This window comes from Gigantopelta aegis, unplaced genomic scaffold, assembly GCF_016097555.1.
Source record: "Gigantopelta aegis isolate Gae_Host unplaced genomic scaffold, Gae_host_genome ctg7137_pilon_pilon, whole genome shotgun sequence".
In the NCBI taxonomy this organism is placed as follows: Eukaryota; Metazoa; Mollusca; class Gastropoda; order Neomphalida; family Peltospiridae; genus Gigantopelta; species Gigantopelta aegis.
The window spans coordinates 20739-33758 of NW_024535585.1; the positions used below are offsets into that span (position 1 = coordinate 20739).

General features: G+C 34.1%; 1 protein-coding gene across 1 annotated transcript; it reads left to right on the top strand.

Moving 5' to 3' along the window:
- The first annotated feature begins 2850 nt into the window (after positions 1–2850).
- LOC121366785 (histidine protein methyltransferase 1 homolog) lies at positions 2851–3445 on the top strand. Its single transcript, XM_041491097.1, is given in 3 exon segments — positions 2851–3070; positions 3073–3124; positions 3316–3445. Coding segments are annotated over 3 exon segments (402 nt in total).
- The last annotated feature ends 9575 nt before the right edge of the window (positions 3446–13020 follow it).

The following is a 13020-nucleotide window of genomic DNA, read 5'->3' on the forward strand; positions in this document are numbered from 1 at the left end:
TGAGACCTCCATTAGGTTTAGTTGGGGTTGATGCATTGTTATGCGGTTTCTAGTGTGGGGTAGTTGAGTTGAAAAAGTACCCCATAGCTTCATCAACAGTTGTCATTTCTGTACGATACTCGTATGCCTCAACTGGAATAACAGATGAAGTGAAAACTGGATGTTGTTGTTTTAATTCTAAGCTTCCAGCCAGTAACGTTGAACTGATGCTCTAATATATTGATTTGTGGTTGAACTAAAGCTGCACCCCATAGTAATAAGACATCTGGCATTTTGAGCAGGTGAACAATTTGAAGCTTCCATAAGCAGCTGACTGGTTGAAATGTGTCCCTGGCCAGCTGCAAGAAACAAAGGGCAGGCCAACTTTGTTTCTGATCAAACTATTTTGATATGCTAATGTGGTGTTCATGCTCTAGCAGTAATTCTACTATTGACTTTGCTCCACTTTCTGCTGCAATATGTAGTGCAGTGAGACCATTATGATCATAATGGAGGGCATCAGCTTCGTGCTCTAAAAGAACAGTCACTACTTTAATGTGACGTTCTGACACTGCCGTCAAGAGGGGTGTGTAGCCATGTGCATCCATAGCATTACATCAGCACCTTTACTTAATAACTCTTGACAAGAACCATGTGTCCTCTTTGAGCAGCTACTTGAGTGGTGTACGTCCCAAACAATCTGGTTGATTGACATTGGCTTTAGCTTTTAAAAGATGTGTGACTGTTTCCAAACTCCCATTGAAACAGGCAGCATAAAGAGGACAACAAAAATGAACTTCTCTCATGGAGTGGATGACGACCTACTGGTAAATCGAGATTAGCTGTTGTGATTAACTTGAACACACTTTGAGTAATTGTTAAGAAGTACTTGACAACATCAACACGACCATATCGACTTGCTGAAACTAATGCTGGACTTCTCCACAGAATCGCTCTTAAAGTAAAATGTATAAGGACCAGGTCGACTGCTGTCAGACATGACACGACGAATGTTGTGATCTAATTTTGAGAGTGGTTCATCTTTGATCTGTTTCACACAATCTAACTAGCTCTACTTCACTAGAAACATGATGTGTACGAGGGAATAGTTCTCTGATTAATACATCGATATACATATAGTGCAACAACTGCAGCAATCAATGTGGTACATATGGCAATGGTTGTTTCCTTATTTGGAAGCCCATGAGTATTGGTACCAAACCCATTATTTTATTGAGGTCAAAGTTCATGAAGTATCCATTAAAAATAGAGTGAGAAGAGAGAAAGGAGAGAAGAGCAGAGAGAGAGAGAGACATGAGAGAGAGAGAGAGACAGATTTTAGAGAGAGACAAAGTTCATGAAGTCATGAAGAGAGAGAGAGAGAGAGAGAGAGAGAGAGAGGAAAACAACCCAGATGTTACTGTGTACAACACACACATGTCATATGTTGTCATTTCTCGATTAACATTCTAGTAGTAGTCTAGTAGATATTATATTGTTATTATAATTTGAGCATACTTCTGACTATTTCTTTGCTGATCAAATAGAGTTGAATTCAAAGAATTCAGAATTCAATAGATAGTTACACTTAACAATTACTACATTTCACAAATAGTGTACTAGCTATGAGACTATCAAGTATTGTTGATTAACAATGGATAAGCATTCTGACATAGGTTACCTAGTATCATATACTTACACTATAAATAACATGCCTGTTAGTGAGTGGCCCTGTAAAACAAGTATAGTTCTGGTACATATATACGTTTGTGTTTGTCTAAGAGACAAGACACAGGAGACATACTGAATACTAGAAGACAAATGAGGTTACATAGCAGGCTATTAGGGAATGGAATGCATTAGTCTCTTCAAAAAAACAGGTAAATACCAACACAACTGTTGTGAAGTCCTTACAAATGGTACTGGTATATTATGGGGTATTTTTAAAGTAAACAAACATAATAGCCACACAATGTACAATATACAAAAAATAATAATGCAATTAGACAATTGGCTGTTCAAATATTGATACAATAATTATCTTGATATAAGTAGATGGATTTTAAAACTAGCTAGCAAATTGGTGTTGGGTTGACTCACAAGGTCGAATCTTGATGCATAATGACATCATAGTAACGCTGAAAATGGCTGACACTTTTAAGTTCACTCGAATTAAAAGGTGATAAGTGGATCAAAATGATACTAGTCAACCCAAACACAATAGACTATCTTACCGCCACGAGTGTTAAAACACAGAGTGATAAACAGGTTTTCTTTCACGAGCGAATTGAAAACTACAATTTGTTAGTGATCAAAAAAAAAAAACTTTCTATTTTCTAAGAGTAACTACCAACAATATATCAGGAATACGGCAGCCTAGACCAGCTCTTTGAAACCATAGAGACACAATACACTCAATATTTCTTAGGCAACTTACTGGCTTTATCTGACTCTGGCCTTTCTATGGCCAATTATAAAACACCTCCTCTTTGTGGCAGCTTGGAATGCATGTGGGACGGACTGGTGTAGACATCACACCTCAAAGTTTTTAATATAAACCACGTGTTAATCTGGACCTACAGACAATGGCTTGTTTTAAGTTCAATTTCCCAAATACCACATAATGAAGGAACTGTTACTACCGACGTCCCGATTGACAATGCAGTTAGTGATTGTCAAATTTCAAACAAGACAGGCAATTGGAACATTATCCAACATTTCAAAACGCTTCTACTATCATCTTCTCTTCTGGCAGACCATTTCTGTCACAACTCCAGGTTGTACAAGTACATTACATCAAACTAGATGAATCAACAGTTCTCTCAATATAGCAAGAGTAATAGTGAAAATCTTTGCCCAGTTGAATCCACAATGTGTACTGATAACCACCATTCTGATCTCTTACCTGGTATCTACGAAGGTGGTCTGAAGATATGGGAATGTACTTATGATTTGCTAGATTATGCCTCACAAATGGATTTAAAGAGGAAACGCAGTATTAGATTTGGGGTGTGGATCTTGGATTATGAGGGTATATATTCATTGCTTATGGGGAGCTAAATCACGAGGTCTCATTTTCAAGACTATAATTGTAAGTAATACAATTTTTGACTATACCAAATGTTTTATTGAACATCTCCAAAACTTCAAACTATTGATGTAATGTCAAATGATTTCAACTGCCAGCTCTAAAGAAGTGTCACTTTTTTTCAGGGGACTGGGAAAGCTATTCTGTATTCTCTGGGGAGATACATGAAGCAAAAATTTGATATAATAATGACATCTGAGACAAACTATTGTTTCAGTCACATTCTAAATTGCTGCTTGTATTTAAAGAACTCGTGATATAAATGGTGTTATATTAGGGCTGCTACAAAAAAATCACTATTTTGGTGTAGGTGGTACCATGAAAAATGTTTTAGATTTGATAGAGGAAGGAGGGAATTTTCAGTCACTGTGTTATTAAAGAAATATCGATGGGATACCTCGCGTTATTGTAGAACTGAAAATGCAGGGTGAATTTAGTTATGACTAAATTTATTGTATTCCAACCACACCCACCAAAATGTGAGTAATAAGACATGCAAGGACTTTCCATATCCCGTATTTCTCTCCAAAGTGATAAAGAACGGTAAGAAAGCTAAAGAGAATGAGCAGAAGAAATAGCACAGCTTGAAGTGTGCTATTTTTTTAAGAACAACTATATTAAACTAAGAGATGGCTTTAAATCTTCCAGGTTTCAAATTATAGCCTATTTGTACTCCAACGGCGTTATCAATGCAGATACGAGAGATACTAAAGACTTTGAAATAGTTCTAGCGGCCGTCGAAACGAAGCTGTCGTTCACAGAAGATACTTGGGACACTTTGATAAAAGGGATGACAGACCCACCACTAGATGTTCTGTCATCTGTTTTGCAAGATCAATTAGAAAGTGGGAAAGCCATATACATCACCCATTCCCATTATTGTCTTTAGATAATGCTCTATCAATATCCCGTAGGACCTTATACTTCAGACATTATTAGTCCTCATTATCAGGTCCTATCCACAGGGGTGATGGGCTGTCTACACGAGACTATTCAGACAAGTCGTCATCATCTAACTCTGACCACACCCCTTCTGATATGACCAGGACGTGATTCCCTACCCACACTTCCACTTTCTTTTCTTGCGAGACAGAAAACAACTGTTTGATGATTCTGGATGTGACTTGACAGCATTTGAAGATCCGATTATCCCAAACCGTCATTTTCCACCTACACAAAATACTCGTAAACAATTGACACCAGTTAAGAAATCTTCCTCAAATGACTCTGGATGTGACCTGACATGAGATAAATTCTCCTAACCATAATCCTACTAATTCTTCAACTGTTCCTTTACCCTCCTGTTCCTGCCAGTAATATTTCGCCTCAGGATGGGGAGAATCCTAAATCAGAACTTGTTAACCCAATAAAAAACTTTAAGTCTAAATCAGGGTAACAATGCCACAGATAATGCTCCTCAGTCTGATAATGGATGGGTGTACTACAAATGAAGATAGCTAACCTTGAGATGGAAAATGCACATTTACGGCCACACTCGACAATGTGTGATGGACCAGCTGAAAGATTTAGAATATGAAAGGAATATCTCACAGAAGGCGAGAAAAAGATGACCAGCACTATTTGGAATATAAAATGAGTCAAGTTGCTCAAGAAAAATGAAATTTTGGGCAGAAAGCAAGAGTTTTTATTCGAAAGACTTGAAACAGAAAATAGAAAATTGAAATCTGATTTTAAAAAATGCAATGGATGTTCAACAAAAATTATTAGAAGATTGTGAGGACCTTCAAAGTAAATAGACTCCAGTTAGCTGAACATAACACCATCAAGTATCTGCTTGTAAGTATTGATAACTTACATAAAGAATCGCTAGTCGAGATAATTTGATCAAAGAGTTAAGGACAAGAGTTGTTACAATGGAGAGAGAGTGGTACGAAGCAATGTATACATGGAGATTTGTCTAACATAAGTTTTAGAATACATGACATTATCTAGACCAGAAACATAGTAAATTAATTTTTATTGTTCTTTGTCATTTTTACTATTGTCATTATATTGTATTGTATCATTATATTGTATTGTTATCATTATATTGTATATATTGTCATTTCCGATCAGTAGTAGTGATTACCCTACCCCTCTCAAAATGGCTACTAATCCTTCAACTAGTCATTAGCTGGAAAAATGTAAAATAATTTTTAACCTTTGTATAAAAGGCTCACGTATACCTACCTATCTACATGGCATCTTTCTCGGGGCCTCCAGTTGTAGAGGTAAGGATAGTTCATTAACAATTGTTTTTAAAGTCTACAGTATGCATAACATTTTAATTTGTTGAGGTTACATATCTATATAACTGGTATGCATAACATGATAATTGAATTACTAAAGTATGAATGTATTTGTGAAATAGTTAATATTAGTGATGAGTGGCAGGAAGTGACATGTGTAATTCTCAAGTAGGAATTAAGTTTTGGTAATGTTCATGATAAATATAGCCAAATAGAGTATGTATCACAATGGATCCATCAATCTCAATATTGGCATGATTGCTGGCATTTCGTTCTCCTTAAAACAAGCACCACAAAATAGAGGCTCTTCTGAAATCTTTGATCTATATCAGGTAACATATTGTATTGATGGCTTTGATAGCATTGTGGGTATTTGTCTTTTTTTGTTCAAAAGAATCTTGTTTGCCTTATTTGTCTTGCTTTATAAAATTGTTTTCATAATATAACAGTGAGGACTTCTCAATATCTTCCTCAATAGCTCCAAGCATTTAGTATAGCATTTAATTATATGTGGACACTTATGACATTAACTTTTATAATCATAGAATTCCTCTAACTTTACACAACATAATGTGTATCTGGTACATTTTGAAGTTAACTTCATATGATTGATGGGTGTTTCATAATTTTGTATATCCTTGGTTATTTTTCTCCATTTCTAACTTCTTCAACCTTTCTGGATACTTTAATTAAGTCAACAAGAAGACTGTCCACATGTCTACTTTGTTTATATAAGTGTACTATTATTAATACTCTATAAAAGCCTCTATCTAAGAGCATAGTTTCTATTTATAGTGGATCCGACTCTATAAGAAAGTAGCCCAATGATACAATATTGTTTGCAATGGTTTGCAAGTATAAAACCTCCCATGATTGTTAAAAATATAAGTTAAAATGGTTGTGATAAGGTACAAAACTGGCTCCTCCTCATGCTCCACAAGTGAAGTGCAGAGTATAAATGATAGATGGTTACTTAATCTCAATGTGTTTAGTTATCTCCCCATACATACCTTCATTTAATTTATAAAACAGAATGATAGGGTCCTGTTTTGTGACTGTAACTGTAACTGCACTAACTGGAATCATCTGTAATTGTAGAAGTAAATCTCATTTTTTGGAGACTTTATTATCGATATTACACATACAGAACTTGTTGTTGATACACTGAGTACTTGTCATATTTAGAAAGAATAAAGCAGGTGTCACACCTTCCAACGTGTAAATAATTGACTATCCTTGTGAGTTTATAATATCTACTGCCTACATATACTTTTAAAGTCATTCACTAAATTGACAATGATGACATTATCTGTAGTTTGTATTATGTAAATGTACCTGCACTTGGGACAGTTGGTAAGCAGTTTAACACGAAAGTATAATAACATTAAACATAATGATTTTGTCTATATTTGACATACTCTAGAAACTAAAATCTATAGATTATTTGATTATTTAGTGATATTGATATCTATTGCTTTCTAATGATTTTGTGGATTCTTCATAACTTCCTCATCTATAGTATGTATTAAAGCAGTATAAATTTAAGTGACATTATGTATATAAGCTGGATAGGACTACATGTATCAGACATACTCTCCAATGTGTATATAGTTTAGTTGACTAAAAAGTCTCTCTGTAACTTTTCTATAATTATAAAATAATTTTTATATATAATTTTATGTGAATATCAAATAAACTACACAACTTCAATACAGCTTTAAAATTTATGTACAAAGTGTACAAAATATGAATGTCCTGATATTGACCACAATGAAGTGATTGATGAACTACTGTTATGATCAGTCACTAATGTTGTTTTAATATTTTTTTAAATCTTCATTTGTAGATTTTGAACAATGATGTCAGAGGAAATAACTACTGTTGGTGAGCTATTGAAATATTATAAAGTACACAAGAAATGAAGATTTTTATAAGGACATAACTTTGGGTATATTTAAATGTTCACTGCTATGAAATTTTGTAATATATATATATATATATTATATATATTATATATATATATATATATATATATATAATATATAAATTTTATTGATGTTGGTACATGTACTATTTATTATATTATATATATTTTTACCTGACTTGACTTACATCATCCTCACATACTCCATGCTCTTCATTTATTTCCTCTGAAGTGGACATGATTCAGAAGGCACTGAGTCACACTGCTAGCATATCAATTGTTTGCTGTGTTAGTTATTCCAAAATTGTTCAAGGAATTTTTCTATTATATCCTACAGTATATGGTTTTCATGACGTTATGCGTATGTCGCAATGAATGCTAAAGAGGTTAAAAATTTCTCCGCGCGGCCGGCGGCGATATATACCGCTTGTGCATGCGCATAATAATTATTATTGTAATTTGCAATATAATGACGTCATAATACGGCATTAAAAAAGACATAGTTGACGGAGGATTCCATAATTGGCATAAATCTATGGGATGCTCAATCAGTAGTTAACAGGGAGTTCCTTCCTTTCACCGAACGCTCGAGGGCAAGGCAAATGGCTGGTTCCCTTAATTCAGAGAGAGAATTACCCCCTCCCTACATCTGAAAGTCTGCAAAACTACAGGATTCACATGAGGCGACATTTTCAACTTCACTACTAACCAAAACAAGTAGGGACCCCTCTCAACCTTCCTTAATGCAAAGGTTCTAGTCCAAAGTAGCCAGGATGGTCCTTCGCCTGTACAACGTCCAGTGAGTGAATCTGTAGGAAGAGAACAATCAGCTATCAATCCAATTAATGAAGAAAACAAGAGTGGTGATACCAAGACTACAGAGAATACAGTTGCTGGTATAGACAATGGCAGTACAAAAAATGATTCATGGGCACCTTCAACAGGGGAACAGTAGTTAGAAGTGATGTTTCGTGTCATGATCCTGATTATCTCTCTCAAGTCAGATTAGCTACCAAATCACAGAAAATTGGTGGGGCTTATAGGAGAAGATGAACACCAAGACATTGTCAGAGATCATTTAGTGCATCAGTATAAGATAGAAAAGAAGAAAATACATCTCTTAAAGAAGAGATAACAATCAGTTAGAAAAGCAACGTGAAGAGCTACAGTCTGAAAGGACTGAAAAAACTGGATAAAATGTGTAGATTACAGCAGTGATATACAAGAAAAAGATAACCAGTTGAAGAACCTCAAAGAAGAGCAACGCACATATAAGAGAAGAAACTCAGAACTTGAAAACGACCTTACAAAAAGCTCAAGATAAAATTAATAAACTTGAAGATCTATGTCAAAGGCAGAGTATACTTATAAATGAGATTAACAAAAAGATTGGATGAACAAGATAGAAAAGTTAGATGAGGAGAGGATGAGGATAACGTCAAATGGAAGTACAGTACTCAAACTGGGGAAGTTGAAGACCTACAGAAGAAAGTGTATGTAGTTGAATATTTTTTTATGATATCTTTGTTATCCATGTCTTGATTTATCTTATATTGTAGGGATTAACTATTTTATGTGATAAGTAAGTATTAATTTATATGTAATTATAAACGTCAGTTCACATTTTGACTTTAATTATGTTGAACACTTGGTTTCTTTTAAGTTTCTATGTCCACATTTCACCCATGCATGTGAAAATTTGTAGTTTTTATTGTCATTTTGATTCTTTGTATTTTTCTTTCATAATACTGAACCCACAGAAATATACATTGTATTATATTTTTATATAATGATATATAATTATATACACATATTGGCTTTCTGTATTCTCTGACGTGTTCTTTTTATTATCCTATAGCCTGGTTAATGCTACTCCTCTTGCATTAAGTTAATATTAAAAGTCTTTAAATGCTACAACGCAAATGGGGCGGCAACTCACCCCTTGAAGAACTTCGCCATAGATAGTATAGACTACGTAAACCGGGGATTGGAAACGCCCACGCATTTCCGGTACATCCTCCTTGTCCAGCTCTCCAGTTGACAAGCGTAAACAGCATATAAACTATATAATCGCTTGCAGTGGTTCCTGGTTTCTTCTGAAAAACATGTATATTTGGAATTTGGAAAATTTTTACTTTAAATTAAATGTTACTTTATAATAAATACTTATTTGAAGTAATATATATTTATCTGACAATTAATTTTACTGATAATGTTAGGATGTCACAGTCCACAGAAAAACAAATATAATATACATTATACTATATACAAGGAGCCTCTTTCAGATGAAGGTTTTTAAAATTGGTACATCAGTTGCTACACAAGTGTTAAATAGTGCAGAACCTCCTGTTTTAAATGGTGCTCTAGGCCTGAACCAGGGAGATAGTATCAACTTTTTCAACCAATCTACATAAATGACGGCTGTCATATGATATTTAGGCAATAATCCCAAGGAAGGAATCTCTCTTTTAGCGCAGACAAAGAATAGAAAGGGCGTCATGAATATAATAATAATTAACTTTGCATTTGGAAAGAGTTACAAAATTAAAGACCTGGGAATTGATCTGTGCTTTTCTTAGTAGTACGTCTTTTTACCCATCTGAAGGAAATTAATTATTTGATAATTATTTGGTACTGAATATGTACGCGTATTTTGTATCTTACATACAATATGACAGGAGATTGCCAAGTAAAGAATAACAAGCTAAACCAACACAGAAATCTTTCTGTCTTTAGATGAAAAGTTGTAATTTATGTCTACATAACTTAAAACAATGGCTATAGTCCCAAAAGTGTACCTATATTCTTATGTTGTTTTAGTGTTTTTCCATAAGAGAATAGCGCGACTTTACTAACATAAAAAACAGTCTAAAAACCCAATGTATTCTTATTTGTTCTAAATAATTGTCCTTAGGCTTTTAGTGGTAAACATGCTGCTGTAAGAAGAAAGAGCCGACAAAAGATATTTTAGTGCCATTTTCATCGGAAAATAACTAATTTAAAAGTGAATGTCAGTATTATTGACTATTTTTAAATAATAGAATATAAAGAAGAAATATAGTCAATGTGTTGATAAATAAAAAAATACACTAATATCTTTGTAGGAGTAATACAATACAGGTAAGAGTGTGTCTAGTTTACAATGTCAGGTAATAAAAATTAATTGATTCGTGTTTTTTTTGGACACGGGAGTGCGTTTTCGAATGTTCATTCACTTTCTATGGGATCACGGTGATCCGTTTCCAATCCCGGTTACGTAGTCGTTATTACTATCTATGGACTTCGCTCTAACTTATGAAGACGTTAGGCTAATTTTGATGGGGCCGAGGAAGATACTGAAGAAAAAAATTCGACATAGCGCAGAAGAAAGCGTGTTAACAAGAACCTGGTGAACATCAAACGCTTTATGAGACCTGCTTGATACCTGTACTCGATGAATTATGTGCTCGCGGAGCTATTAGTGATGAAAAGTCAAGAAAAGCAAGTGTTTAGATACTCTAGTGACTGAAACTACAGAAACCGTCTAGGATCAGGTACGGGACAGTAACTCTTTTTGATACCATATGTGAGCGACATTTGACAGTATTGATTCACTGAATTGTTTATCAATAGCACTCCGAAAAAAGTGGTAATAACATTACTAAAGTATGATTATTATAAGAACCCTCAAACAAGCTGAACTTGAAGTTGATTACAGGTAGAAGGAGATTCTGGTAAAGGCACTGACTCTTTTCTTTTCGCTTGCTCAACAAGCGCTTCTGAAGATGATTTAGAGATGTAGAAAAAATGATTTTAAAAAGGCTCCAATTCTATCCTTCTCTACTATAAGTGATGTGATGATACTGAAGCAATTCACAACAGTGGAAAAAAGTTAAGACTGGAAGAAGAGAAAAGGGATGTCCAGAAACAACTTGAGATAGAACTAATAAAAGATTAAGGAAATTTTAAAGAAGGAAGCACGAAGTAGGAAACATGAAGCAAATTGCAGTCTGCGCAAGAAAGAAACATTTCTCTTTCAAACTGACGATAAAGATGAAAATACTGAAAAAATAGAGACAACTTACTGGACAGATACGGACGTGCCATTGAAAGAAATAAATCTTTATCTGAAACAAAGTTAAGAGATAGCACAAGAGAGATATAGTTAACCTCAAGCGAGAAAACCAGAAATTGAGAAATACAGAAAAAAGATGGATGGACCAGTGCTTTAGAATTACAACTTGAAGTAGAAAAACTAAAAACAAGATTGATGGATCCAAGAAAAAAATAATCGTAGGATTTAAGAAAACAGAACAAGCATTCACTAGAAATAACCAAAATCCTCATCAGAAGAAAGTGAAGAGGTTATTGAACTGTACTTTAACACATACAATTACGCATGTTATAAATAATTTTAGTTAGTAGTAAAACAACCCACTACATATACTATGCATACAAGAATGTATACATATGTTTCTTTAATTTTGTCAATGTTTTTTTCCATATTATTGTCTTGTTGTGATGTAGAGTGGTATCCACTCATCAGTAGACCTGGTAGCCAGAATGCCTACACAAGGATATAACCAATACATTACATTATACTCTATATACTTACTATGCTTTTACAGGCTGAAGCCATCATCATAATATTTTGGATTGGACCGGACACCAACAAAGGATGGATGGGGATGAGCCCCCGTCTAATATAGTTTATCTCTTCTCCTGCATCAGCTGACCAGACATGTATACGACCCATTTTAAGGGGGGGGAGACCCAGATGTAACATACTTGGCATCAGGGGAGTAAATGATGCTTCTAATGTTAATCCAGTACTGTTTAAATGACCCCTATAATTAAAAGTATACTAATTAGTAGAGATGAAAGATACAGTTTACAATAATAATAGAACTTAACATTCGAAATAATACAAATCTAGTTCACAACAGCTCCATAAGAGATAAACATATTAGTTAATTATTTCTTAAATTTATAACTAGCACGTACTGATAAATGTAGTGTAGTTCATTTCCTTGGAAAGCATCAATTAACTTAATTTGACTGATATTAGTTGAAATTAATATCTTCTTTCCGTCTGTACTAACAAATTTCAAATCCCAGTCCATTCACAAATAGCAAAATCTTGTCGCACATGAAAAGTTGAAAAAGGACCCTACAATATAATAATAGCATGGTCTTTTCATTTAACTTAATGAGTGGGAGTACTTTATGCAAAAGATCGGAGATATATAGGTTAAGCTGTCTGGAGTCTATCCAGCTGCAAAAAAATGAGACCCTCTGGATCAAATGAAGCCACAGCTACGTCCATTAAGGTGCATTAAAACCTAATTTAATATCATAGTAGTTCCATTAGAACAAACTTTAGATCATACTTGACAATTAGGTGATGTTGAGATCCCACAGTCTTAAAGTTCTAATCTAGACTACCTGATAAAAACATGTCATTAAACTGGTGAACATTCTGAGAGTAACGCACACCCCAAAAAAAAAAAACCACTCTAGTAATAAAATGTAAAAGTTATAACACATTATTAACACTTTACCTTTTAGTGTGGCCAGGGAAAATAAACGAAGATATTTGTTATCATGTAATGATAAAATATCGTATCATGATATCTAAAAATAATATTAACAAAATGATATGTTAATAAGAATTATCATGGACTTACCATCAACTTTATAGATGTGGAAATAATTGCATTTGGTGGCATGGTTTATTGAACTAAATCACATCCATACTTTTTATGTATACAGTTCTCTTGGGTCTAATACGAGGAAAAGGA